This window comes from Aethina tumida, chromosome 6 (genome assembly GCF_024364675.1).
Source record: "Aethina tumida isolate Nest 87 chromosome 6, icAetTumi1.1, whole genome shotgun sequence".
NCBI classification, from domain to species: domain Eukaryota; kingdom Metazoa; phylum Arthropoda; class Insecta; order Coleoptera; family Nitidulidae; genus Aethina; species Aethina tumida.
In genome coordinates, this window is record NC_065440.1 from 18,784,234 (window position 1) to 18,811,767 (window position 27,534).

Genomic DNA, 27,534 nt, shown 5'->3' on the forward strand with positions numbered 1-27,534 from the left:
TAATTTAAATAATTAAGGTGTCAAAAATGTCTATGTCAAATTTGTCCATTTTTCCATTATAGAATTCTTAAATATTTTTAGTTCTTCCTAAATTTAACTATTGTTTATTATTTTAGTTAAATTATTAATTTCTATTTTTAAAATTATGCAATTTTTCTTAGATTTTTTCTTATTGTAAGTTTTTTATAAAATTTTTTTTGCATTCTTTTTTCCAAACTTATCTATTATTTTATTATTATTTTCCCCCTAATTTGTAATTTCTTTTTCATTATTTATATTTCTGTCTAGAGTTTTCTTTCTTCTCATATTTATTATTTTATTTAGACCTTTGTGAAATGTTTTTTCTATTTTTAAATTGTACAATTTTATAATTATATTATTTAGAATTAAGTCATCTATGATAAACAGCTAGTCTTTTATTTGTTTAATAGTTTTCCAATTTTTTACCACCTAATAATTATTTATACCTTCAACTTTGCCCATTTTTTGTAAACCACGAGCATTAATCATATGATTAGTGCGCAAATAGGATTTTTAAAAGTTATAGCGTTAACCTGAAAAATAAATAATCAAAAATCAAAAGCAAACATAACATTCACCTTGAATCAAATTGTTCTTAGATTTTCAAAATCATAATTATTATATATGATCCTTTAATAATTATGACTTAAATTGAAAACATCCGGTTACCGACAAAAACATTTATGTATAAATTATCAATTTTTATTCGGTCTGCTCGAACATGTTGAATAACTGTTACGTCGTTCAAAGTCCTCCAAAAGTCCCGATAAATAATTCATTATAGATTATATTTCGATTAGTGCTTAAAGAGAAGAACAAGAATCAAATGCTTTTAATTTTAAGCAGTAAATAAGAATAAAAATAGCAACGTCAGTTGGGCAAGTCACAAGAAGAAACGGCGACGTAAATCTTACTTTCCGGTAATGAACTTAATTAACCCCTTTATGGCCAGTCCATGTTCTAACACACGTACATTAGCCGAAGAGTTTCGTAACCATCTTATTGACATATCTTCAATGAGCCTCCAACCTTGTAACACTTTTCAGAAAATCCATAACTAACTATTAATAGTTGGTGACTCCAAATGCGAATAAATAAAGTAATAATGGACAGTCGGTTGAACAAACTGAAACAGTGTCGGACCATAAATGTCACAACGGGACGAATTTTTTCGGCAATTCGGATATAATCGACGCGAAATTAAATAGAAAGTGCAACGCGTGTTGCAACGTCCACTTAAAATGCGATAGTAAAAGGCCCAAACTCGCACGTCCACAAACAAAATAACGGGGTGGTTCCAATTGGACGAGTCAATTGGCCCGCCACACCACGACGAATGACATCCTCCAAACTGCGACCTTGACCGGGCCACGCCCCCAACGGACGCAACGGTGAATCCCAGGTGTAGGTGCAAAATTACATTGTAACGGAGATGCAGATTTCTTATTATTGCATGGCGTTAATTATTTGCAATTTTTGCAATTCGGCTTGCGGTCCGGCAATCTGGGCCGATTTGCCAATATGCTTTCTAAAAATCGGATTTCGTCAACGGGCGAGTTGCGAAAAATAAAGTTCACCCGTTTCGGTTTACTCGTGTGGGCTGGATCCGGTGATTTTTGGGAAAGGTGATCCGCTGTAAGGTCCACTTATGTTGATGCTTGACGTAATCTGGGTTGCCTACTCTGTATTAATATTGCTACGTTACGAGGGGATGTCGATGTTAACTAATACGCAAAGTTTATATAAAATACATTTATTAACAAAATTTAACAAAAAATATACAAACTTACAGATAGGTACAAAAGTGGCATATTAAATATTAAATTATACAAAGGCACAAGGTCACTTAAATACTAAACATCCAGTTCTCAAACAAGATAGACCTTAAAAACTACTAAAAAACTCAAACACTCTACAATTACAATTTATTGCATTCATGCCCAGCTTTTACTTTTTACTATAAATACGTTTTATGTACAAAAAATTATTTACAGGTTCCCTAAACTACAGTTGTTTTGATAACCAGTCTTCTTTTATCAAATCTGCCCCCTTTTCGCCGACCATGATGGCTGGCGCGTTCGTGTTTCCTGTAAAAAACAACCGGTACCATCAATAAGTCAATTAAATTTTACTCCAGTTTTACCACTGGGGATTGTGGGCATGATGGAGGCGTCTATGACTCTTAACCCTGCAACACCATACACTCTTAATCGTGGATCCACGACCGCCTCTCGGTCCCACGATGGACCCATCTTACAAGTACCGACTGGGTGATAGATGGTCATACTGATTGTTCTAATATGACACTCCCAGTACTTGTCGCTCCTAAACTTGTGGTGCTTGCAGTTGGGGAAAGGAATAGTGTGGAGCCTTTAAGAAATCAATGATTAAAAATTAGTTATGACGCATTATATAGTAGTACCTTGATCCGAATTGCTTGAATGCTTCCGATTCGCTTATTTTGACGGCAATTTTGGCCCCCTCCACCAAAGTTTTAATATCAAAGGGATCGTCGAAGTAATTGGCGTTTATAAGGGGTGCATCGAAGGGGTTTCTGCTCTTCAATCTCACCCAACCTCTAGATCTTGGTCTTAAGAGCAACGGCATTAAAGTGTACACGTCTTGGTTGGCGATGGGTTTGTAAACTGTGTTGTAGAGCTCTTCAGTAAGTCCCAGCACCTTCCAGACTCTGGCCCCTGCGTCTGAGTTAATGCTAGCCGGGGCCATGTGAAACTGGATGTCGGGCCAAGAACGGTTGCCCAAGTACGTGTTTACGAACGCCAAACCTTCAACTCCTCCCAATGTTGTTAAAGGACCTTAAACAAATCGATAATTTAGTCCAACCGTTTAAAAAATACTTTAAATAACACGCGAAACACGTTAATCACCTGAAAATCCACATTAACACCTCTAATTAGGTAAAGAGCGCCGGTGAAAGTCAATTAGGCGCATCACTTCTTAATAACAGTCGTTAACTTGTTACACAATCCGACCGCAATCTCAAACCATTACCTAATCTAGTGTTTTTGTTTGTTTCAGGTACGTCAACACGTTTCGCACCAGAAGACTAACAATGGTTAACAAACGTGCGAGATAAAATCATCTAGTGCTGGTTTTATTATTACCTCGTTCCTTGGTGACGTAGTTCATGGTCATGGGGAAGGCCTGGAACCTGTCCTGGACAATTGATATAGGTTTGTCGATTCTAAACGTCAGCCCTCCCATCCCGACGTGATCCTGAAGGTTCTCTCCAACAGGGAGGTCTTTCAAAACTGGTATTCCGTGCTTCGCCAACTCCTGCCGTGGCCCCAGGCCACTCAACATCATAATTTGCGGCGTATTGATGGAACCAGCTGACATAACCACCTCCTTTCTTGCCATCACGACCTGCTTCCTTCCATTCCTCACGAACTCCACTCCGAAGGCTCGCATGTCGGTGGGGTTGATCAGAATTCTGGTCACGTGGGCGTTGAGGGCTATGTGCAGGTTCTTTCTGAGTCGTACTGGTCTTAAGAACGCTTTGGCTGAGCTGCATCTGGATCCACGACGTATGGTACCTAGAATATTAATTTTAGAACTCCTTGTTGTGACTAGGGGAGGCTTGTTACCTTGTGCGACCATAAACCCAGCTTGTTCGGCCCCGTTTATGTCTCGGTTGGGGTAGCCCATTTCCTTCCCAGCTTGCACAAAGGCTAGTACTAGGGGCGTCCTCCAAGGGGACTCCTGGACGGTCAACAACCCTCCCGTGCCATGGTACGGCGTCTTAGCCAAATAGGGGTTACGATTGTCCTCAGATTTGATGAAGTACTTGAGCACGTTCTGGTAGTTCCAACCGGGATTGCCTGAAACGTTTAACCTGGTTAACAGATGCGAGTTTGGGTCAACGGATTTCACTTTTCGGCCGTTTTTATTGTGTCAGTGTCAACGTTTTTGTTGTTATATCATAGGTTGAAAGTGTTACTCGTGAATTATTCAACGTCTTGAGCAATCGCACGTAATTTACAACTTGCTGGAATCCTACATAAAACAATTTAAAGAGACACCTGCCTAGAGCTTCCCAATGATCATAATCGTGCCTGTTGCCCCGAACGTAAAGCATGTAATTTAGGACGCTGGAACCACCCAAAACTTTCCCCCTGGGCCAGTTGCATTGGCCGTTTTTCATTCCGTTGCAGGCTCGTCCTGTGGGTTCAGTTTTGTAGGTCCAGTCCAGTTTGGATAGTTGTAAATAGGCTGCCAATGATGGCACGTCTGAGATTTCGTTTTCGTCTGGTCCAGCCTCTAGGAGAAGTACCTTCCATTGTGGCACCTCAGATAATCTAAAATTTAATAATTAGTGGATGAAATGGAAAGTGTTAATTATGATTGAAGTTTACCTGCTGGCTACAACAGCTCCAGCCGATCCACCTCCAACAACTATGAAGTCGTACTCCCTAAATAACGTTTTCTGATTGACGACTGGAGCTTCAGGGTCCAAGTTGTTGTAGTTCCAGTAGGTTAACCCAGTGAAAATCAACGGGATTAGCCATAGTGTGGATCCCACTATTCCTACAGTTTTTACTGCTGTTGAAACTAATAGAGTTTCCACAACCATTTTTTGTTTATAAATCTAGTACCTGAAATATAACCATAAACAACAATGTATTTTATATAGACTGATTGTCGATTTTATGTGTGATCAAAGCATCTTCTGTGAATTACCGTTTAAAGGATGGAAAGTTATATTGGACTACAAAGTACCGTACGTTCTTATTGACCACTAAATACTTATAAGTTATTAATTGGCCGTAAAACGTTCCTGGAACAAAAACCCAGCTAGTTAATGTTGCAGTCAATCAAAACATCTCAATTAGTTCTTACGGCTAGCTTTTAATATTGACTAGATTGATTAATGCAATAATTCGATTCCTCTTTAATCCGGTGGCCGTATTTTCATGTTAGCCCTGCGAAAATTTCGAGATTTCCTCGTCCCGCCGTCTGGATGGTGCAGGAGAAGCATCTCAAACCTATGCAACGGTCACGATGCAGTCCTGCAACAGAAACGGAAATGAAAACGTCAGTGATATTAACCCCTCGTGCACGACATAATGACACAGTCCGCCATTTCACCGGAAACGTCGCCGGTTAAACCAATAGCAATTTTAGCTTCCGTTTTCTCCTACGTGCAAAATTAACCATCGGCCAACCAAGAAGATTCACGTTCTCTCCGCGAATTAAATCGATTGTTTGTACACGCGAAACCCCGACATAATAACACAGTGCATCACAGACACGGTATTCCACCGGAAGGATCGATTCGCCTCTTCCGTCTTCTCCCTCGTCACGCACACAAAAGGCCGGCCAGACAATGAAGAGAAGATTCACGTGGAAATTGGATCTCGCATGTATTAGCGCCGACACGGCCGCAGATTGTTAGGAAGTGATCGAGCTGTGGAAGCAAAAAACAAAATCGGATCGGAAGCGAATTAAAAGGCGGACGAGAAGAAAGTGTTACGAAAGGCCCGACCGTTATGTCATGCGGACCGTGGCCTCGTGCCGCATTCTTTCGCTTTTCGATCGGATCGATCGGTCTGGCCGGTCATCGAGTCCGGATTCGGTGGCTTCCATGGTCTTGCCTTTGTACGACTCTATTAGTGGGAAGATTTATTACAATGGTTTGTTTGGGTGTTGTTGTTTGTAAATGTAATTAAGATGATGGGCTGCTTGGAACAGGCAATTATGGTTTGTAAACATAATTGTCTCGGTGATAAATTACAGGAATGTGTTGTAAGCTCAGCTGGATGGCTGTAAATAAATTGTTGGGATGGATTCTTTTCGTAAAACAAATACTTACAAGACAATTCGTGTAACAAATAAATCAATTACAAGACTTTTAGGATATGCGTATATCAAGAAAGGCAGTCTCAGGACTTCTAGAACAATACGTAGGACAAATAAGACTGTTTCAAGACTTCTAGGACAATTCATCCAACAAATAAGACAGTTTTGACACTTCTAGGACAATCAGTATAACAAATAAAACAATTACTAGACTTTCTAGGATATTCGTATATCAAGGAAGACAGTCTAAGGACTTCAAGAACAATACATAGGACAAATAAGCCTGTTTCACGACCTCTAGGACAATTCATTCAACAAATAAGACAGTTTTGAAACTTCTAGGATATTCGTATATCAAGGAAGACAGTCTAAGGACTTCAAGGACAATACATAGGACAAATAAAACAGTTTCACGACCTCTAGGACAATTCATTCAACAAATAAGACAGTTTTGAGACTTCTAGGACAATTAGTGTAACAAATAAAACAGTTACAAGACTTCTAGGATATTCGTATATCAATGAAGACAGTCTAAGGATTTCAAGAACAATACATAGGATAAATAAACCTGTTTCAGGAGTTCCAGGACAATTCATTCTACAAATAAGACAGTTTTGAGACTTCTAGGACAATTAATATAACAAATAAAACAGTTATAGGACTTCTAGGATATTCGTATATCAAGGAAGATAGTCTAAGGACTTCAAGGACAATACATAGGACAAATAAAACTGTTTCAGGACTTCAAGGACAATTCATTCAACAAATAAAACAGTTTTGAGACTTCTAGGACAATCAGTATAACAAATAAAACAGGTACAAGACTTCTAGGATATTCGTATATCAATGAAGACAGTCTAAGAACTTCAAGAACAATACATAGGATAAATAAGCCTGTTTCAGGACTTCTAGTACAATTCATTCTACAAATAAGACAGTTTTGAGACTTCTAGGTCAATTAGTATAACAAATAAAACAGTTATAGAACTTCTAGGATATTCGTATATCAAGGAAGACAGTCTAAGGACATCAAGGACAATACATAGGACAAATAAAACTGTTTCAGGACTTCAAGGACAATTCATTCAACAAATAAAACAGTTTTGAGACTTCTAGGATAATTAGTATAACAAATAAAACAGTTACAAGACTTCTAATATATTCGTATATCAATGAAGACAGTCTAAGGACTTCAAGAACAATACATAGGATAAATAAGCCTGTTTCAGGACTTCTAAGACAATTCATTCAACAAATAAGACAATTTTGAGACTTAGAACAATTAGTAAAACAAATACAAGACTTCAAGGACAATTATTAAATCAAATAAGACAATTTTAAGATTTCCAAGACAATTTTAAGACCATTTGTATAATAAATATGAATTTGATCAATTAAATATGTCTTAAAATATTAAACAATTCATAAAACAACAGAGAGAGTTACAAAACTTATAATAGAATCAGTGTAATTTAAATAAAAAAACAAACCAATTTAAATCGAAACAAGGTGGGTGCACGAGATTACAGCATCTCACATTTCGAGGAGAGTAAAAAAACCGGCAGCCCGATTACATAATTGGTGATTCGGGTCGGCCACAAGATTATGTGATACGTATGAGGAAAGAGACCAGATGAAAGCCGAAAAAAAAGTAGTCACTTATCGCCCGGAGATGTTTTCGAACCGATGCCGCGGCATCGCTGAAACGTTTCCGTTTTCGGAAATGCCAAAAGTCGCGGCGACGCGGAACCGCACGAACCACATTTACTTTCTTGCTGCCGTTTTTTTTTTTTTTCTTCTTCACTTTCGCACCTCAAAGAGATCGAATCGAAGCCACGGCACGGAGGGAACGAATCATGGCAAAAGGTCAGGTGGCGCCTGATAATCCAAGGTCGTACGGATTTTCTATTTCTTAATTATTTAACGGTTTGATTTGTGGAATGCATCATGGTTTTCGTCATCTCGTCGTATCCGTTCACGACGATCGTTTCGTCCGTGATGTGTGTACACGGGGCATTTGAATAGGCGAGTGAAATCAGTGTTATTAAGCCAGATGCAGTCGAGGAAGCACGACCATTAAGGTAAATTGAAATAATGAAAATCGTTGTCTGTGAATCGCGTTGCATAATGGAGGAAATAACGTTTAATTAATTCGACGTTATTTGCCTTTGAGATAGTTTGTTATGCTCTTATAGCGTGTGTGAGTGTGTACTTTTTTTTTAAACAATGTAAGCCAACTTTCTTATTGAACCGAACGTTTGTTACATAAGTGTCATTGAATATGTTTTAATATTAAATAAATTATCTGATATATTATAATAGTAAAATTAGTTTAAGGCTTTGTGTAATGTAAAAATTATTCAAGGATACTATTATTGTGATATTGCAACAGGAATGTTTTACATGCTTAAATATTACACTAATTTTAATTATTAATTAAGAAAAATGATTATAAATAAAAGAAACTAGCTGAAATGACAGAGAATGCTTGAAGATTTATAAAACAATAAGAATAAAACGAAAGTCAATTTTAATAGACACTTTTATTATCTTATAAAAGAGTCTGTATAACAGGAAAGACAATTTCTGGACTTATAAAACAGTTAGATTAGCAAGGAGGACAATATTAATTCTTCTCAGACTGTTCGTATAACAAGAAAAACTGTTTTAAATCTTACAAACTATTGGTATAACAAAAAGACACTTTTAAAACTTTTAAAAGAGCCGGTATAACAGAAGAGGCAGCTTCAGGACTTATAAAACAGTAAGAATGTCAAGATAGATAATATTAATTCTTCTCAGACTGTTCGTATCACAAGAAAAACTGTTTTAAATCTTACAAAACCATTGGTATAACAAAAAGACACTTTTAAAACTTATAAAAGAGCCGGTATAAGAGAAAAGGCAGCTTCAGGACTTATAAAACAGTTGGAATAATAAGAAAAATAATATTAATTCTTATCAAACTGTTTGTATAACAAGAAAAACTGTTTTAAATCTTACAAAACCATTAGAATAACAAAAAGACACTTCTAAAACTTATAAAAGAGCCGGTATAACAGAAAAGGTAGCTTCAGTACTTATAAAAGTTAGAATAATCAGAAAAACAATATTAATTCTTCTCAGACTGTTCGTATAACAAGAAAAACTGTTTTAAATCTTACAAAACCATTGGAATAACAAAAAGACACTTCTAAAGCTTATAAAAGAACCGGTATAACAGTTTCAGGATTTATAAAACTGTTAGGATGTCAAGAAAGACAATATTAATTCTTCTCAGACTGTTCGTATAATAAGATAAATTGCCTTAAATCTTACAAAACCATTGGTACAACAAAAAGACACTTTTAAAAGGGTATAACAAAATAGACAGCTTCAGGACAGAATAATAAGAAAGAGAATATTCTTCTCAAACAATTCGTATCATATAACAAAAAAGACGTTTATAAAATTATAAAAAAATTAAAATAGTAAAAAATAGCATTTTTTTGTTATAAGATCTATAATATATTAATAAATTTTTATATCTCTTTTGTTACACGTATTTTTTATGAAAATATTCAAGACGTTACAAAACAGTTCTAATTATAAGAAGGACAATTTCAAAACTCACAGAACAGTTGTAAACCCAAATTAGTGACTCTCTTATGTAATTAAATTATGTTAATTTTCCAGAATAATGATAAAATTGATGAAACACTCCTCTTTTAATTTTATCACGGAGTGAGCGTTGTCGCAACACAAATTTGCCAATAAGTTCTCATCAATTTCAACACGTGTTGGTACAACTAATTGTCATGTATACAATCGATTATTGTGCAACCGACCCAAAAAAATCGATCCCAAAATCATCGGCAATCAAGTGAAAAGGTTGACAAAATGAGATTTCCTTTCGTTTTCACGTTCCACTTGGCGTCAATAAATTTTATTATCAACGACAATTTCGAATTTCGAGTCGTAAATCTCAAAGATCACAATGCACTCGGTTCACTTTTACATGCTTTGTTACTAAATAATACTCACATTTCTAATGGTATCCATTTTCGCTTTGCGCCGTACCAAACTTCCTGCTGCAACTGAAAAATTTCCAAGAGAAAAAGAAAACCACAACACTCACAGATTTCCACACGCACTCCCAAACGTGTCGTCGGAAACTACAACAGAAAACAGAAAATAAAATCGTCCATCGGGGCGCCGTGGTTTCGGCGGACAACCTGGATTTGTTATTATTTATCGAAATCGTTTTTGTTTTTCGGGTTGTGTTCGGTGGCTGAACGGCGACTGAAACCTGGGCACGAGCCGCCGGTTTTCTGGCGCTTTTCGACTCCGCCAGTGGTGGGATGGCGGGTCGCCGCTTTTGCCTTTCTTTCAGCGAGCGTATCAGGAAGTCGTCGGGTTCTCGCCGGCGAAATCAATGCCGAATCGATGTGCGTTTTGGTTATGGGAGTCTTGGTCAATTTTTTCACGTTGGGAAAGACACCGACGAAGGTTAAGTAAAAGTGGTGGTTTTATGTAATTTTGTTAGAACCAAAACGCTGATTAAAATGTGATCAATTACGTCGATTGTTTGGAGAGAGAAGAAATCTTGAAAAAAAATTGGTAATTATATTTTTTTCGAATTAGTTCGTGTAGGTAAAAGTGGCTATTAATTTTTTTTAATTGTTTTTATGTATTTATTTATAAACGTGACTAAAACTTAAAAAAACTAATGAATAACTGTAAATTAATACGTTTAAATTAATTAGATTTGGTGATTTCAACGATGGAGTCAACATAAATCCTCCATTCCAGTTTAAAATGGTTGTTTATTAATATTTATTCTGAATTTTCACACAATAAAACTTAATTTCAGGGATAACATAAACGATAATACATTTTCCTTGATCAACATAAATTATTATTATTTTTTTAATGTATTTAATGCAAAAATTGTTAAAATTCTTTCAACATAAATCATAAAAAACAATTAACTTTGGTGATTTCAATGATGGAGTAAACGATAAACATCAATAAAATATTCTTCAGCTGTAATTTTTAGATTTTCAGTGTATAATGTTGTTTTAAAATTTAAAAAAATGGGCAAAAATTAAAAGGAACGATTTAGAAATAAAATAAAAATATTTTTAAAATATTTATTATGATTTTCAACGATGAAACTTGATGAGACATTTTTCATACACTTTTTTATTGTCTTCTAATTGTATTCATGGATTATTTATTTATGGAATTTAATAAATATTAAAAATAATGTTGAATTCATCAGTTTTTCTTTTGTACACAGTTTTATCCATGTTATTTTAGAAATTACAGGCAAAGCCTCAAAGGACCTATCAGTCCAAATTGTGTTTAAGAAATTAACCATTTATCTGCGATTAACTTGTAATTATTTCAGCCTTAGCCAAAATCACGAACAGTCGATTAAAAGGAGTACTCGGTCCGTGATTTTTAAGCATATATAATAATCTTGTTTTGTTCACGTACTTTCAACTGAACGTAATTACCTTTGACTTCGATATTCTCTCAATTTCTCGCATTACACAATTTTAAAGAGTCCGGTTGCGCAATCGATAACTAAACTCAAGTTTCTAATCTTAAAACGCTGATGATGGCGATGATGATGATTAAACCCACATGTAACAGGCGTTAAATAATCGGCGAACGTTTCCTTCATATCCTATCGACGAAAGTTTTGGCGATGTGTACGTGAACTTGTCAGCGTACGTCGAGAAATGCGATAACAAATAATTTTTAAAATTGGAACAATGAATTTGTTTTGTTTATGTAATGTTGCGACTCTCACTCAACGTTGCGGTTCTCGTTTCACTCTCGACAAAGACGGAGGACGAAACAATAACACAATGAAAGAGAAATTAAATTCGGGATCGGAATACAAATATGAATGTAATGAAAGAGGGCGAAAACTTTTCTAAGCGCATAAACCGCACAAATAAATTTATTTCCAAATTATTTTTATTGTTTAGTAAATTCCATATTTTAATAATCATTAAATCTAATTAGAAAGTAATAAGAAAATTGTAGAAAACTCTCATCTTAAAGATGTTTCTAAATCTCTTATTTTTAATTCTGCTTGAAAATTATCAAGTTTAATTTGTGTACTTACTACCCAGAATTTCTAAAATATTTTAATAAAATTTTCAGAATTTAAACTGAAAAGAATATTGAATAAAAATATGAAAAAAGCAACTTTCTATCTCTTTTTGTTTATGACATATAAAATCACAACTTTCTGATGTGATTTATTCAATTAAATTTGATCAATTTAGACAATTTTGAAGGTCTTCAGTCTTTCTGTTGTACTAACCAGAATTTCTAAAATATTTTAATAAAATTTTCAGAATTTAAACTGAAAAGAATATTGAATAAAAATATGAAAAAAGCAACTTTCTATCTCTTTTTGTTTATGACATATAAAATCACAACTTTCTGATGTGATTTATTCAATTAAATTTGATCAATTTAGACAATTTCGAAAGTCTTCAGTTTTTCTATTGAACTACCCAGAATTTCTAAAATATTTTAATGAAATTTTCAGGATTTAAACTGAAAAGAATACTGAATAAAAATATGAAAAGAACAACTTTCTATCTCTTTTTGTTTATGACATATAAAATGACAAATTTCTGATGTGATCTATTCTATTAAATTTGATCAATTTAGACAATTTCGAAGGTTTTCAGTCTTTCTGTTTTACTACCCAGAATTTCTAAAATATTTTAATGAAATTTTTAAGATTTAAACTAAAGAGAATACTAAATAAAAATACGAAAAAAGCAACTTTCTATCTCTTTTTGTTTATGACATATAAAATCACAACTTTCTGATGTGATTTATTCAATTAAATTTGATCAATTTAGACAATTTCGAAAGTCTTCAGTCTTTCTATTGTACTACCCAGAATTTCTAAAATATTTTAATGAAATTTTCGGGATTTAAACTGAAGAGAATACTGAATAAAAATATGAAAAAAGCAACTTTCTATCTCTTTTTGTTTATGACATATAAAATGACAAATTTCTGATGTGATCTATTCTATTAAATTTGATCAATTTAGACAATTTCGAAGGTTTTCAGTCTTTCTGTTGTACTACCCAGAATTTCTAAAATATTTTAATGAAATTTTTAGGATTTAAACTAAAGAGAATACTAAATAAAAATATGAAAAAAGCAACTTTCTATCTCTTTTTATTTATGACATATAAAATGACAAATTTCTGATGTGATCTATTCAATTAAACTTGATCAATTTAGACAATTTTGGGTCTTCAATCTTTCTGTTGTACTACCCAGAATTTTTAAAATATTTTAATGAAATTTTTAGGATTTAAACTGAAGAGAATACTGAACAAAAATATGAAAAAAGAAACTTTGTATCTCTTTTTGTTTATGACATATAAAATGACAAATTTCTTATGTGATCTAATCAGTTAGACTTGGTCAATTTAGACAATTTCAAAGATCTTCAGTCTTTCTATTGTACTACCCATAATTTCTGAAACATTTTAATGAAATTTTCAGGATTTAATCTGAAGAGAGTATTTAATAAAAATATGAAGAGAACAACTTTCTACCTTTTTTTGTTTAGGACATATAAAATAACAAATTTCTGATGTGATCTGATAAGTTCAACTTGATCAATTTAGATAATTTCGAAGAACTTCAGTTTTTTCGTTATACTCTCTATAATAACTGGTTCCCTTCTAAAACATGCACACGACAAACAAACGAGCCAACAATAAATTAAAGCACAATTCCGCCGTTTACTTCCTCCTGGTGGCCGCGCGTAAATCGTGCACCGTTTCCTGCCCTAGAAACTAATCTATCTCAACATTCACCTTAAATCTCCTTGATCTTGCATTCGCGAATCCATTTTACCGTCCGGTCCGCGCACTCCTGCGCCCACCGCGTCCGAGTGAAAGTCGCCTGACAACTCGATCGGCACGTCGCGATTACGCAACGCAACAACAACGGTTGCGCAATCCGATTTGGCTTTATTTTTTTTATTTTGTTTTTTTTTTGGCATGCGGAGAAATCACGCCGCGGTGCCGAAGTCGTTCCATCCCTGCGTGCGTCGAAAAATTCAAAGTCATTACCATTGGACGATGGGCGTCGGACCGATTTTGGATCGGCCGCGACTTTCACCCGCAGGAACGGACGGACGTGGATTTCGGCACGTGCAAACCGGCATTAGCTCGATACGGTTTGACACATGTTCGTGCATTCCAAGCTTTTAATGAGCGTGTCGTAAACTTCTTATGTTGTTGAGGATTGTGCAAAACGATGTTTATTATTTATTTTCTTCGGTAAAACAATAGCTGAGGTCAATCATTTTGAAACTGAATTAAGAAATTAATCATTCTTTGGCAATTACTCAAAATTATTTTATCCTTAACTAAAACCATACTGAAAACAATACTGAATTAAAATGTGTTTATATCCCTTTTATTTTATGCTCATTTAAACTTGGTCAATTTAAGTTTAAGTCTCTTTTAGTTTATGACTTATAAAATGTCAAATTTATGGTCTGATCTGACCATTTAAACTTGGTTGACTTAGATAATCTGGAAGCCTTCATTCTTTTTATTATACTGACTATAAATTCTTGAATAGTTTAATGAATTTTTCGGGATTTATACTGAAACCAATACTGAATAAAAATATGAAAACTGCACGTTTAAGTCTCTTTTAGTTTATAACTTATGAAACGTCAAAGTTATGGTCTGATCTGTCCATTTAAACTTTGTTGACTTAGATAATATATAAGTCTTCATTCTTTTTATTATACTGACTATAAATTCTTGAATAATTTAATAAATTTTTCAGGATTTATACTGAAAACAATACTGAATAAAAATGTGAAAACTGGAAGTTTAAATCTCTTTTAGTTTATGACTTATGAAATGTCAAAGTTATGGTCTGATGTGATCATTTTAACTTGGCTAATTTAGATAATCTCGAAATCTTCATTCTTTTTATTATACTGACTATAAATTCTTGAGTAATTTAATGAATTTTTCAGAATACATACTGAAAACAATACAGAATAAAAATGTAAAAACTGCATGTTTAAGTCCCTTTTAGTTTATGACTTATGAAACATCAAAATTATGGCCTGATTTGTCCATTTAAACTTGGTTAATTAAGGTCATCTCGAAGTCTTCATTCTTTTTATTATACCGACTATAAATTCTTGAATAATTTAATGAATTTTTCAGAATTTATACTAAAAACAATACTGAATAAAAATGTGAAAACTGCAAGTTTAAGTCTCTTTTAATTTATGACTTATGAAACATCGAAATTGTGGTCTGATCTGATCATTTAATCTTTAAATATTTATTGCACTATCTAGACTTTCTAAAATAATTTAATGAAATGAATGTAATTTATATTAATTAATGTATTTATTAAAAAATAAATTAACGGGGCTTATAAAACAGGTAACCAAATTAGTAATTATATATAAATTTCAACAACAAAAATATTTTTACATGAGTGAAATCAGTTTATATACAAAAAAATATACAAAAACATACAGACGCACACAAAATAACATAATTATAAATATCGCATCTACAAAAACAATTATGCAATAATTTCAACTACATGACTAGTTATAAAAAATAAATACCCGGTTAAAACAAAAAAATCATCTCGTCTTCACCCCCCAATCTTCCTTAACCAAATCCGCCCCTTTCTCCCCGATCATAATGGTTGGGGCGTTCGTGTTACCGCTGACTATGGTCGGCATGATGGAGGCGTCGATCACCCTCAGACCTTTGATGCCGTACACCCTCAATCGCGGATCCACCACCGCATCTTTGTCGTAAGCCGGCCCCATTTTATTCGTGGAGGTCGGATGGTAGATAGTAAAGGTGAAATGTCTTATCCCGCACTCCCAGTACTCGTCTGCGTCGAAGGCGTACTGCCTGCAACCCGGAAACGGGATTTTGTGAGGACGGGAGTTGAATCTGAAACGTAATTGTCCATCAAACTGTTCAGATTTTAAACGAATTAGGTTGGTTACCGTTGGAAGGCTTTGGAGGCCGAAACGTTCAAGGCGATTCTGATGCCTTCCGTCAGGATTTGTATGTCCTCCTTGTGCGTGAAATAGTTGGGGTTAATGTCCGGATAAACGTTCGGGTCTTTGGACTTCAGCCGGACCCAGCCGGAACTTCTGGGACGTAAAAGGAGTGGTAAAATTGTCCACGTTTCCGCGTTCTTTAACGGCTTGTACACCGTGTTGAACACGCTGTCTCTTAGCCCAGTAATTTTCTTCACCTAGACAAAAAATATTGAACAAGAGTCTACTAAGTTGTTTATAGATAAAGTGGTACCTGTTCGCCATCAGAGTTTACACTGGAGGGAGCGAAATGGAACTGAATGTCTGGCCAATTTCCTGACTTGGGTGCGTACTTGGTGTTAACAAAAGCCAAACCCTCAACCCCTCCCAAGGAAGTCATAGGCCCCCTTTCGTTCAAAATGTACTCCATGGCAACTGGAAAGCTTTGATACCTGGATTTTGTAAAGGTTATCGGATCGTCCACTATAAAAGTCAAACCTCCAAGTCCCACGTGGTCTTGCATGTTGTGGCCAACCTTTAGGTCGCTCAAAACTGGAATTTTGAACGACTCGAGGTGTTCCTTAGGTCCAACACCTTAAAAACACACAAACTATAATATATAAAAATGAAATATGGAATCAGTACCTGAAAGCATCAAAATTTGAGGCGACCCAATGGCACCGGCACTAAGAATCACTTCACGTCTCGCTCGTACCGTACCAACACGGTTGTGCCTCATGTACTGTACTCCGTAAGCTTGTTTGGTACTTGGATTTATTAGTACTTTGTGGACTTGTGAGTACAGTGCGATGTGGAGGTTGGGTCTATTTTTTACCGGTCTTAAAAACGCCTTAGCTGTTGAACATCTGGAACCTCTTCGTATCGTACCTGGAACATCCATTATTAGAACTTTGCTACATCGAAATATTATTTAGTGGTACCTTGTGACAACATGAAGCCAGTTTGCTTTTCTCCATTGCAATCCCTGATGTCGTAACCCAATTCCTTGCCTGCTTGCAGGAAGGCAATAGAAAGAGGTGTCCTCCAAGGCGACTCCTGCACTGTTAAGTATCCTCCGGTGTTGTGGTACTTAGTGCGTGCCAAATAAGGGTTACGATTGTCTTCAGACTTCAAGAAGTAAGGTAGAACATCATCGTAGGACCAGCCGGGATTCCCCTGCGCCTCCCAATAGTCATAATCCCTTCGGTTGCCCCGTATGTAGATCATGGCGTTGAGAACGCTCGATCCGCCCAGCACCTGGTGGGAGAGAAAGTGACGGGATCAAATGGATTTACGGTTGTAATTAGACATGCAGATGTTTGTTAAAACAAACATTGGTTACTTTCACTGCGATTGTACGAGATGTTGCGATACCGCTCGACCGAATCTTCGCATTGGCGTAACAACAATTGGGTTACCTTGCCTCTTGGCCAGTTGCAACGGTCGCCGATCATGGCTAGACAATAGGGTGACTCCCCCGGTGGAGACGTCTGATACATCCAATCCATTTGGGACATCTGAGTGTAACCGGCCAGGGAAGGTATGTCGGAGATTTCGTTCTCGTCTCCTCCAGCTTCCAGAAGCAGTACCGTCCAATTTGCTATGTCTGACAATCGGGATGCCACCACAGCTCCGGCTGATCCTCCACCCACCACGATAAAGTCATATTCTGGAAGAATCTGCAAGGGAAGATTTACAACTTCGTGTTTATGAAAAGATACAACTAACAAAATAAAGCTTTTATTACTTGAAAATTTCACATTTGAAGCAATTTCAAATGTTGTTTTGCAACGTTATTGCAACGTTGACATTTTATCAATTCAGCAAACTCTTCAGCACAGTTCATGCACTTGCACAATCATTTATCATTATTAGAAAACAAGCCCATATTGCACCAACAAAACGAAAGTGGTTGCGTGCACCTTTTTCCAATTGGATAACACGGCAACAAGACTCACATGTTTAACGTTGACGGGATGCGTTTCGGGATCGACGTCCACGTACTTCATGAACGCCAGTCCGGCGGCGAAGATCGGCACCAATCCCAGAATGGTGAACGGGCTGCCGGCCAATCCGACGGCCACGTGGGCCACGTGTCCCAGCGCCGATAACATGGCGCTGTCTAACGCACATCAAAATTTGCACTCAAGCCGAAAGATGCTCTTGGTGTCCTCGAAAAACCTACTTTTGATAAGGTTTATTTTACACGTTTGTTCTGCTAGCTCTTGGGGAAAATCCTTGAGAATTTGGAGACTTGGAACTACTCCGGAAAATCTTCAAGTCACCAATTGGATGTCCAGGATTAGCTTTGGGGTCCGATTCAAATTGGTGTTTTGATGGGTCTTTGTTTGTAGATTGACTTTGGTGTCTTTTCCGAATGTTTCTGACAAATTTTAGACTCGTCTGGACGTTATAAAATTTGAAACTACTCAAAAAAGTCATCAAATTACTACTTGAAAATCCAGAATTAGCTTTGAGGACTGGTCCAATTTAGTATTATGATGTTTTAGTTTGTAGATTCGTTGTAGTGATTCTTATAAACGTACTTGCCAATTTTAAGCCTTAAAACTACTTTAAAAAGTCTTCAACTCACTATTTGAAGGTTCAGGACTAGCTCTGAGGTACGATTCAGGTTTGTATTGTGATGTGGTTTTGTTCTTCTGAAGTTTCTCACCAAATTTCAGACTTGCAAACTTGCATGTTTCAAAAACTCTTCAAATCACTATTTGAGAGTCCAGTATTAGCATTAATCCAAGTTATTTGTACCAAAACTAACAATCACCATCACAAATGTTCACATCCACATGCCCAGATTCACTTCCTGGTCGAGTATCTTGGGGGTGTAGTTTCTGAAGCTGATCTTCTTGACCTGGAACCTCAACGCCTGATTGTTCCCCACTGCAGACTTGATGTACAAGTTGTGACGTATGTATTCGAACTGCGTGGACTCCTTGTGCTTGTGGAAATTGGAGTTGTACTTGTCGTTCGGTGTCGTGTAGTAGCCCGGCTTGTTTTTGACGTTGACTTTCGGTCGTAGCTCCTCTGTTTTGTACTTGTCCTGCGTCCAGATCTGTTTGGTGCCCGGGTCCGATCTTCCCATCGCCCTCACCAGGCACGGAACGCAATCTGCAAAACGTGGATTGTATGTTAATTCGGTTACGGCATCTGTTATATAAATGAAATGCACGTTTCTCCGCCACTGTATGACTTTCACGTTGATTAATTCCGCGGTTCAGCTAATTGAGCGGTACCTTGAACTTGGCTGAAGACAAATTTTGTCCCTTCAATTGAGTTTTTGGCCCGTTGATTTTTACTTTTTTTGGGAGAAAGTGCAGCATCATCAATTAATAATCAAGTGCTGGTTGTGAAAGTTGCACACACGAAAATATGGGTGCGCTTTCTTTGCCTTTTTTACGATTGTTTAGTAATGAGAGGCTAGATTACTTACTTAATTTTTTTAATTATTTAAATGTTTTCTTTTAGAAATCTAGTTTCGTAATTGTGTAAGTTAAAGTGACATTTATTGTTAATAAATTTGAATCTTCTTGTGATGAAATGCTGAATATTTTGGTTAAAGTTACGACACTTTTCCTTGAAAATCCTCAACGATATGGACTGATTCATTGTTTTAAAAACTGTAGTTTAGTCCCGTTAAGAGTTCTTGGCTTGGAACGTAACAAATAAAGTCACTAGAGTTGCTAAATCACAAAACTACTTCGACCTAAAATGCCCAGCACATTCCTTATCACATACGAATTTAATTTTTGTAACAACTTATCTCAACTTTCTCCACACATCACTCCAATTCACATCCAAGTCAAGACACTTAAAAACGATTTTTTCTTACCTTTTGGCCCCTGACAATCATCGTGTACTCCTCGAATAACTGAATAAACTGCGACACTCAAAAATCCGGGGAAAAACAGCACCAACTCCTCGAGATGTTGTGTTTGACCGCACGTTTTCCTTCGACTGACGCGTTCCCACCAGCCGCGTACGGTGCGCCGCACGGTGAAATTTCACGGGGACGAAAAAAACGAAAGCAACACGTGAATTTTGGTACGAAAAGTACGAATTTCGAGTCACGTCGCACTCGCCTCGAGGGTGCCACACTTCGGACGATTTTCACTCCCAGAGTGCGGACAATAGACCCGTCAATTGATGCTTTTTTTTTGTTTTTTTTCTTCGTGCAATTTAATCTTTTATTAATTGAGTGAAAGTGAAATAATGAATGACAATTTTTCTTATTGATTCGACGAAGTGAAATCCCGGCTGCGGGTTTGGCTTCTTCGGTCGAGATGAATCTCGGAAACTTGTTTCAAATGGGTTAGTTATGTGGAAGAAAACTGTGCCAAGTTTGGCTTTGTAGTTTAGGTCGTAATGATATTGGGTTGGTCTTCAGAATATCTTACTTGCATACTTACATATTTTATTTATTTTCTAATATATTAAAATAGTATAAAAATAAATAAATAACTACAACAATAAATATTGGGTTCTTTTTACGTATATATTTTTAATAATTAACTTTAAAATGAATTTATGTTGTCACATTATTACTATTTATTTTTATTAATCAATTTTTATACAGCTGATATTTTTAAATTAAAAAACAAATATATTTCTTGTATATTTTTATATATTTTATTTTTTTTAATATATTAAAATAGTATTAAATTATAAATAAATAAATAACTTTAAGTAAGTAGTAAGTAGTAAATTAATTTATTGTAAGTTTTTTTATAGTTCACTTATACTTAAATATTATTATTATATTTTTTATAATTTATATATTTATTACATTAAACAAAAAATAGATAATTAACTATATTATAATGTTCTCACATTAATTAATAAAACAATTATAAAAATGTTCAACCTTTATGACCCTGTCTAAAAATAGCCATGCAATCTTTTATAATCCACAATTAATTTGCCATTAAATAATTATCTCCAAAGTATAAAATTCAACCTTTCTCTTCCTTAAATTCCGTTCATAAGAAAAAAATGAAAGCTTTATTACGCAATTCACGTTTGAATTAAAAATCATCATGTCGTTCTTTGTTTTTGTTGTTAGTATTATAAATTCACACAGTTGAATAATTAATGTGTTTATAATTTTTCCCGCCTATTTGATTGGCGTTAACTGTGTTGCCTATATTATAATACCATTATCGCAAGTTGTGTTTGTAATTGATTTTTACAGTGTATTTACCATGCATAATTTTATAGAAATCTATAAAATTTTATCAGCTTAAAAGTAGGCAACTTCTAATACACCTTATTTAATGGATAATAAATAAGACAATTAAATATAAACAGTTTTATTTATAAAAATATAAAAACAATATTTACAAAAACAAATGGTACAAAAAAAAATAAAGAGCCTTACTCAACTAACCACTTAAACTGAGCAAATCGTAGACTAGTGACTATTTTCCACACGCGCAACTAAGACTTAATGGCATCAATACTATATATACAAACGACACAAATAAATAAAAGCATTCGTAAAACGCCTCAAACAACAACACTAGAGTTACCCGTGTCTACGATTTTCGCGTTGTAAAATATCTCCCTTCGTCTCCTTCTTTTGCCAACCTGCGGCCTCAGCCAGTAGCCCTTGATCAAATCCGCCCCCTTCTCGCCGATCATGATGACCGGTGCGTTGATGTTGCCGTTCGTTATGGTCGGCATTATGGAGGCGTCTATGACTCTCAAGCCTGACACCCCGTAGACCCTCAGTTCAGGATCTACTACGGCGTAAGGGTCTTGTTGCGTCCCCATTTTGGCTGTGCACGAGTAGTGGTAGATAGACAAGGTGTACTGACGGATGAAGCAGTTCCAGTACTCATCGGTGTAAGGAGGGAGGTGTTTGCACTTTGGTACCGGTACGCTGTGAAGGCGGGCGCCGAAACGTTTCAACGCTTCGGTTTGTCCATAAGCCACGGCAGCTTTAACGCCTTCCCTCAGCACATTCACATCATGAGGATGGGTTAGGTAGTTGTGGTATAATAGTGGATAGTCCAAAGGATTGTTGGTCTTCAGTTTAATTTGACCTCGACTCTTGGGCCTCAGCATCATCGGGAATATACCGAAGGTGTCCTTGTAGTTGATGCTGGAGAAGACTTCGTTGTAAAATTCGTCCGTTAATCCATGGGCATGCTTAACTTGAGTACCACCGTCTGCAGCGGTTGAAGTACTCGTCAACATGAACTCCATGTCGGGCCAATCGTCAGATTGATTCGCATATTTGGTGTTGATGAACCCGACTGCTTCTAAACCGATGCTGGACGTCAGTGGACCGTCTTCTTTGATGGCGTATCTCAATGCGGTGTTCAAATTGACCAAACGATTGATGACAAGACTAATTGGGTGATCAATTAAGAAAGTGACACCTCCCACAGCGATGTGATCTTGTAAGTTCTCTCCGACACCAGGCGAATCGTGGATCACATTAATTCCTTTCTCTTGAAGATGTTCGGCAGGCCCAATTCCACTCAACATCAACAGATGTGGGGTATTAATGGCACCACCTGAAAGAATCACCTCCTTCCTTGCCAGTACCACTTGTTTTTGTCCATTTTTGATGTACTCGACTCCGAAGGCTCGCCTTGTGGTTGGATCAATCAATACTTTGGTTACGTGGGAGAAAAGGGATATGTGAAGATTGTTCCTGAGTCGTACCGGTCGTAGGAAGGCTTTGGAGGTACTACATCTGGTGCCTCTTCGCATTGTAAATTGGTACAGGGCAAAACCAGTTTGTTGGTAGCCGTTTATGTCTCGTATTTCGTAGCCCATTTCTTGGGCAGCCTCCAGGAAAGCCACTCCAATGGGTGTGTTGTACGGGTTGTCTTGTACCGTCAAGTAACCACCTAAAATTAATCAAAAGGTTAAATACTGAAAGGTAGAAAATGGACGGTCGTACCGGTTGCGTGATTAACACGATCCTTGGCTAAGTAAGGATTTCGTTGATCCTCGCTTTTCTTGAAGTAAGGCAAAACGTCTGCGAAACTCCAACCGTAGTTTCCGAAATCGGCCCATCTGTCGAAGTCTCTTTTGTTCCCTCTGACGTACAACATGGTGTTTAAGACGCTGGAGCCTCCAAGTACTTTTCCTCTGGTCCAACTGCATCGGTTTTCGATCATGGCCTGGCATGCAGTTTCCTGTGGTTCCGTCCTGAAAACAAAGCAATTTAGAACAAGTATTGGTTGGTGGTACTACTGCACTTACTTGTAACCCCAGTCGAGCTTGCTCTTGTGAAGGTACAAACTCAAAATAGGTACGTCCGTGATTTCCGTCTCGTGCCCGCCAGCTTCCAGCAACAAAACCTTCCAGTTCTCAATCTCGCTCAATCGATTCGCCACCACTGCTCCCGCAGACCCAGCCCCGACCACGATAAAGTCGTACTTCGCCTCCGGCTGTCGGTCCAAAGGCCGGTTCTCGGGGTCGAATTGATCGTAGTGAAAGTACGCAATCGACGCCACCAAAAAGGGCAGTACCGTTATTTTGCCGGCGCCTATCAGGGCGATCGCCGCCTTTATTGCCGTCGCAATCACCGTCGGTAAGACGATTGCCATTTTTTCTTTTTTGGATTAGCTTGTGACTAGTTCAGTGTGTGTGGCTGCGGTTTCGGTACTACCTCATCCTCGGTACTGAAAGTGAAAACTGCGTGAGAGCGGATTGCTTAATTTTTTTGGGAGGCTTATTTAAATAATTTTATGGTATTTAAGGAATAAATTAACGTGTTATATATTCATCATAAATAAATATATTTATATTTGTGGGAAAGGTAATAATTTAGGGATTGCCATAGCTTTGTGTAAATATGCAATATTTAAACAATGCGGTCTGGAAAAACTCGTTAGATAATTAGTATTTATTTATACTTATGTGTTTTACTACTTCGCCAAGTTGCATGATTGGAACGAAATTGATGCCATTTGTTTATTAAAATTTTGCAATAAACGGGCAGCAAATGCAAAAATTATGAAAGCACTTTTTGGTACTAGAAATTGTTTGTTTTGTTTTGCACATGGACGTGTTAATGATTACCATAATAATCTCTTGTTGGTAAGTGAAGCAGACAGATTGTTACATAAGGCACAACATTTACTACTGACATACTTTTACGTGTGGACGTCCATGTGTAATTTTCTTTATTAAATAACATCAAAACAGTTTTCAGATGTGTTAGATAATCTAATGTCTCGTTCCAAGTTCACGGACCAATTACTTTATTTGTCTTCTGTCGTAACCGAGATTTTAACATCGGCTGGGCAAACGTATTAACGGGCTGGGAACGAATTCGGACGGGATGTGGATCTTCGAAAATGAAAAAATGGTGGATGTCGCAAGTGCGTTTGGTCAACTAGTTAGAAAGTTACGATCTTTGGAATTAATACGTTGCCTAATTGTCGATTTACGACACGATCGATGACTGGGCAACTAATAATTTACGCAAAAACCACGCGTCTTACAAAATTCCATTCAGAATTCAGATCCAGGAAATTGTATTATGTATTCATATTTAATTTTCATTGTTTGGTAATGATAAAATGTTTAGAAATCCGTCAAGGGCAACAATAAATAGATAAATTGTTTCTGTGAACTGTCCCAATGTGATTATTTTTTAAGCTGGGAAATATTTTCTTTGTTTGGTCATAAATTAAGATGCACAATTCCTTGCTGAAACATTAAATTAAACGTGGAAAAAGCTTTGAAGCTTTAAAGCTATAAAGTAAATGTAGTAATTAAAACTAAAAAAGTGAATTAATAATATTTGAAAGCTCTCATTTGTACCAAACTATTCAAAATAATGCTTTGTAATTATTGTATAGTTTATATTTAATGAAATATTTCACTTTTTTTCCTTAGGAATTTAACCTTTAATACTTGAAATTGGCTTTTTCATAAAATATTGATAATAATTGACAATTAGTAATATTTGAAAGCTCTCATTTGTACTAAAATATTCAAAATAAAGATTTTTAATTATTGTGCAGTTTATATTTAATGAAATATTTCACTCTTTTCCTTAGGAACTTAACCTTTAATACTTGAAATTGGCTGTTTCATAAAATATTGATAATAATTGACAATTAGTAATATTTGAAAGCTCTCATTTGTACTAAAATATTCAAAATAAAGATTTTTAATTATTGTGCAGTTTATATTTAATGAAATATTTCACTCTTTTCCTTGGGAACTTGACCTTTAATTTTTGAAATTGACTGTTTCATAAAATATTGGTAATAATTGACAATTAATAATATTTTAAAGCTCTCATTTGTACTAAAATATTCAAAATAAAGCTTTTTAATTATTGTACAGTTTATATTTAATGAAATATTTCACTCTTTTCCTTAGGAACTTAACCTTTAATACTTGAAATTGGCTGTTTCATAAAATATTGCTAATAATTGACAATTAATAATATTTGAAAGCTCCCATTTGTACGAAAATATTCAAAATAAAGCTTTGTAATTATTGTACAGTTTATATTTATTGAAATATTTCACTCTTTTCCTTAGGAACTTAACCTTTAATACTTGAAATTGGCTGTTTCATAAAATATTGCTAATAATTGACAATTAATAATATTTGAAAGCTCTCATTTGTATTATAATATTCAAAATAAAGCTTTTTAATTATTATACAGTTTATATTTAATGAAATATTTCACTCTTTTCCTTAGGAACTTAACCTTTAATACTTGAAATTGGCTGTTTCATAAAATATTGCTAATAATTGACAATTAATAATATTTGAAAGCTCCCATTTGTACGAAAATATTCAAAATAAAGCTTTGTAATTATTGTACAGTTTATATTTATTGAAATATTTCACTCTTTTCCTTAGGAACTTAACCTTTAATACTTGAAATTGGCTGTTTCATAAAATATTGCTAATAATTGACAATTAATAATATTTGAAAGCTCTCATTTGTATTATAATATTCAAAATAAAGCTTTTTAATTATTATACAGTTTATATTTAATGAAATATTTCACTCTTTTCCTTAGGAACTTAACCTTTAATACTTGGAATTAGCGGTTTCATAAAATATTGCTAATAATTGACAATTAGTAATATTTGAAAGCTCTCATTTGTACTAAAATATTCAAAATAAAGCTTTTTAATTATTGTACAGTTTATATTTAATGAAATATTTCACTCTTTTCCTTAGGAACTTAACCTTTAATACTTGAAATTAGCGGTTTCATAAAATATTGCTAATAATTGACAATTAATAATATTTGAAAGCTCCCATTTGTACAAAAATATTCAAAATAAAGCTTTGTAATTATTGTACAGTTTATATTTATTGAAATATTTCACTATTTTCCTTAGGAACTTAACTTTTAATACTTGGAATTGGCTGTTTCATAAAATATTACTAATAATTGACAATTAATAATATTTGAAAGCTCCCATTTGTACGAAAATATTCAAAATAAAGCTTTGTAATTATTGTACAGTTTATATTTAATGAAATATTTCACTCTTTTATTTAGGAACTTAACCTTTAATACTTGAAATTGATTGGTTCATAAAATAATGCTAATAATTGATAATTAATAATATTAGAAAGCTTTTATTTATACTAAAATATTCAAAATAACTCTTAATTCATAAAATACACATTCAACTAAAAATTAAAAATAAAAGTACGTTACTTAAAAAATACAGTTAAAAAATAAAATTAAATATATTTTTTGAAATAAACTTTTATAATTCCCAAAAATAGTCTAAAAATACTTTTTTATTCAGAACCTTATTTCCAAAAATACGAGTACATCAGAGAAATTATAAAAGCTTTAAGGACTTTCGATTAAGATTCATGTGAAAAGATCCGAAGTACATAAAAAACCATGATCCTGATGTCATCGATCATAAACCTTGACAGAGTGGGTTTTTAAACGATCCCACATTTACATAATGCGCTTTCTTCCGTTCGTATCAATTAAAATTCGACTGTGAAAGTAACAAAAAAACGCAAACATCCATTTCACCCATAAAATTATAATTTATTTTATTCGATTTATGTGAGAAGTGCAAATTAATTTTCCGTTTGGTAAGGCACACCAGTGAATGTAAACTAGATCGGCGCATTTTTTTAATGCTGCGGCGTTCGCATTGAAAGTCGGTGAATGTTGAACTGAGCAAAAAATAGAGTAATTCAAACAAATGTCACAGTTGCAATGTGTATTAATCCTTTGTCTTTTGTTTGCAGGTACGAATATTTTTGCAAAACCAAAAAGGTACAGACTTAAACTAAATTATTTTCCTTTGGTACTCACTTAATTTTTTTATTTTTGACCTCCCCCCTTCGTTGCACTGGTCACTTTTCAAACTATATCGTCGGCAGTCCTTTGCACATCACACTAAAAATTTTCGAAAACAAAAAACCTTAAGTGAAAGCGATCCGGTCTGTACGGTTTTAAGAGTCGAACTGGAGGCCGTTTCTTCGGCAGGTTGCGTTTAAGACTCCCTCTTCCTTTGTACCTGTTCAGTGAAGAATTAATGGTTTTATGGTAATTAGTGAATTACCATTGAAGAAATTGATCCAGGTCGGTTGGAAATCTAATTAATTAGCGTGCAATTATCAA

General features: G+C 35.1%; 4 protein-coding genes across 7 annotated transcripts in view; 1 reads left to right on the forward strand and 3 right to left on the reverse strand.

Annotated features, from left to right (window-relative positions):
* Positions 1 to 27,534, forward strand: part of LOC109597826 (flotillin-2-like) — a 76,690-nt gene that overhangs the window by 30,286 nt on the left and 18,870 nt on the right. The gene's annotated exons all lie outside the window — the stretch shown is intronic.
* LOC109597825 (glucose dehydrogenase [FAD, quinone]-like) lies at positions 1,855 to 10,123 on the reverse strand. Of its 4 annotated transcripts, none has more exons than XM_049968549.1 (10): positions 10,056 to 10,123; positions 9,865 to 9,995; positions 4,882 to 5,051; positions 4,398 to 4,819; positions 4,069 to 4,340; positions 3,630 to 3,863; positions 3,147 to 3,578; positions 2,444 to 2,837; positions 2,165 to 2,391; positions 1,855 to 2,108 (listed from the first exon to the last, which is right to left on the reverse strand). In XM_049968549.1, the coding sequence occupies exons 4-10, from the start codon at positions 4,613 to 4,615 to the stop codon at positions 2,026 to 2,028; spliced, it is 1,860 nt and encodes a 619-aa protein (XP_049824506.1). In that variant the 5' UTR covers positions 4,616 to 4,819; positions 4,882 to 5,051; positions 9,865 to 9,995; positions 10,056 to 10,123; the 3' UTR covers positions 1,855 to 2,025. The 4 variants fall into 4 exon arrangements, with proteins under 4 accessions (XP_049824506.1, XP_049824508.1, XP_049824507.1 ...); XM_049968551.1 differs by having other exon boundaries at positions 4,398 to 4,836; XM_049968550.1 differs by having other exon boundaries at positions 4,398 to 4,637; positions 4,723 to 5,051.
* On the reverse strand, positions 15,333 to 20,076 carry LOC109597822 (glucose dehydrogenase [FAD, quinone]). Its single transcript, XM_020013598.2, has 8 exons — positions 19,770 to 20,076; positions 17,881 to 19,048; positions 17,341 to 17,601; positions 16,864 to 17,179; positions 16,568 to 16,810; positions 16,197 to 16,516; positions 15,887 to 16,140; positions 15,333 to 15,830 (listed from the first exon to the last, which is right to left on the reverse strand). Exons 2-8 carry the CDS (start codon positions 18,034 to 18,036, stop codon positions 15,509 to 15,511), a joined length of 1,872 nt encoding a protein of 623 aa, XP_019869157.2. The 5' UTR covers positions 18,037 to 19,048; positions 19,770 to 20,076; the 3' UTR covers positions 15,333 to 15,508.
* On the reverse strand, positions 21,231 to 27,501 carry LOC109607286 (glucose dehydrogenase [FAD, quinone]). The gene is made up of 4 exons (XM_020023794.2): positions 27,226 to 27,501; positions 23,156 to 23,577; positions 22,851 to 23,101; positions 21,231 to 22,797 (listed from the first exon to the last, which is right to left on the reverse strand). The coding sequence occupies exons 2-4, from the start codon at positions 23,500 to 23,502 to the stop codon at positions 21,443 to 21,445; spliced, it is 1,953 nt and encodes a 650-aa protein (XP_019879353.2). The 5' UTR covers positions 23,503 to 23,577; positions 27,226 to 27,501; the 3' UTR covers positions 21,231 to 21,442.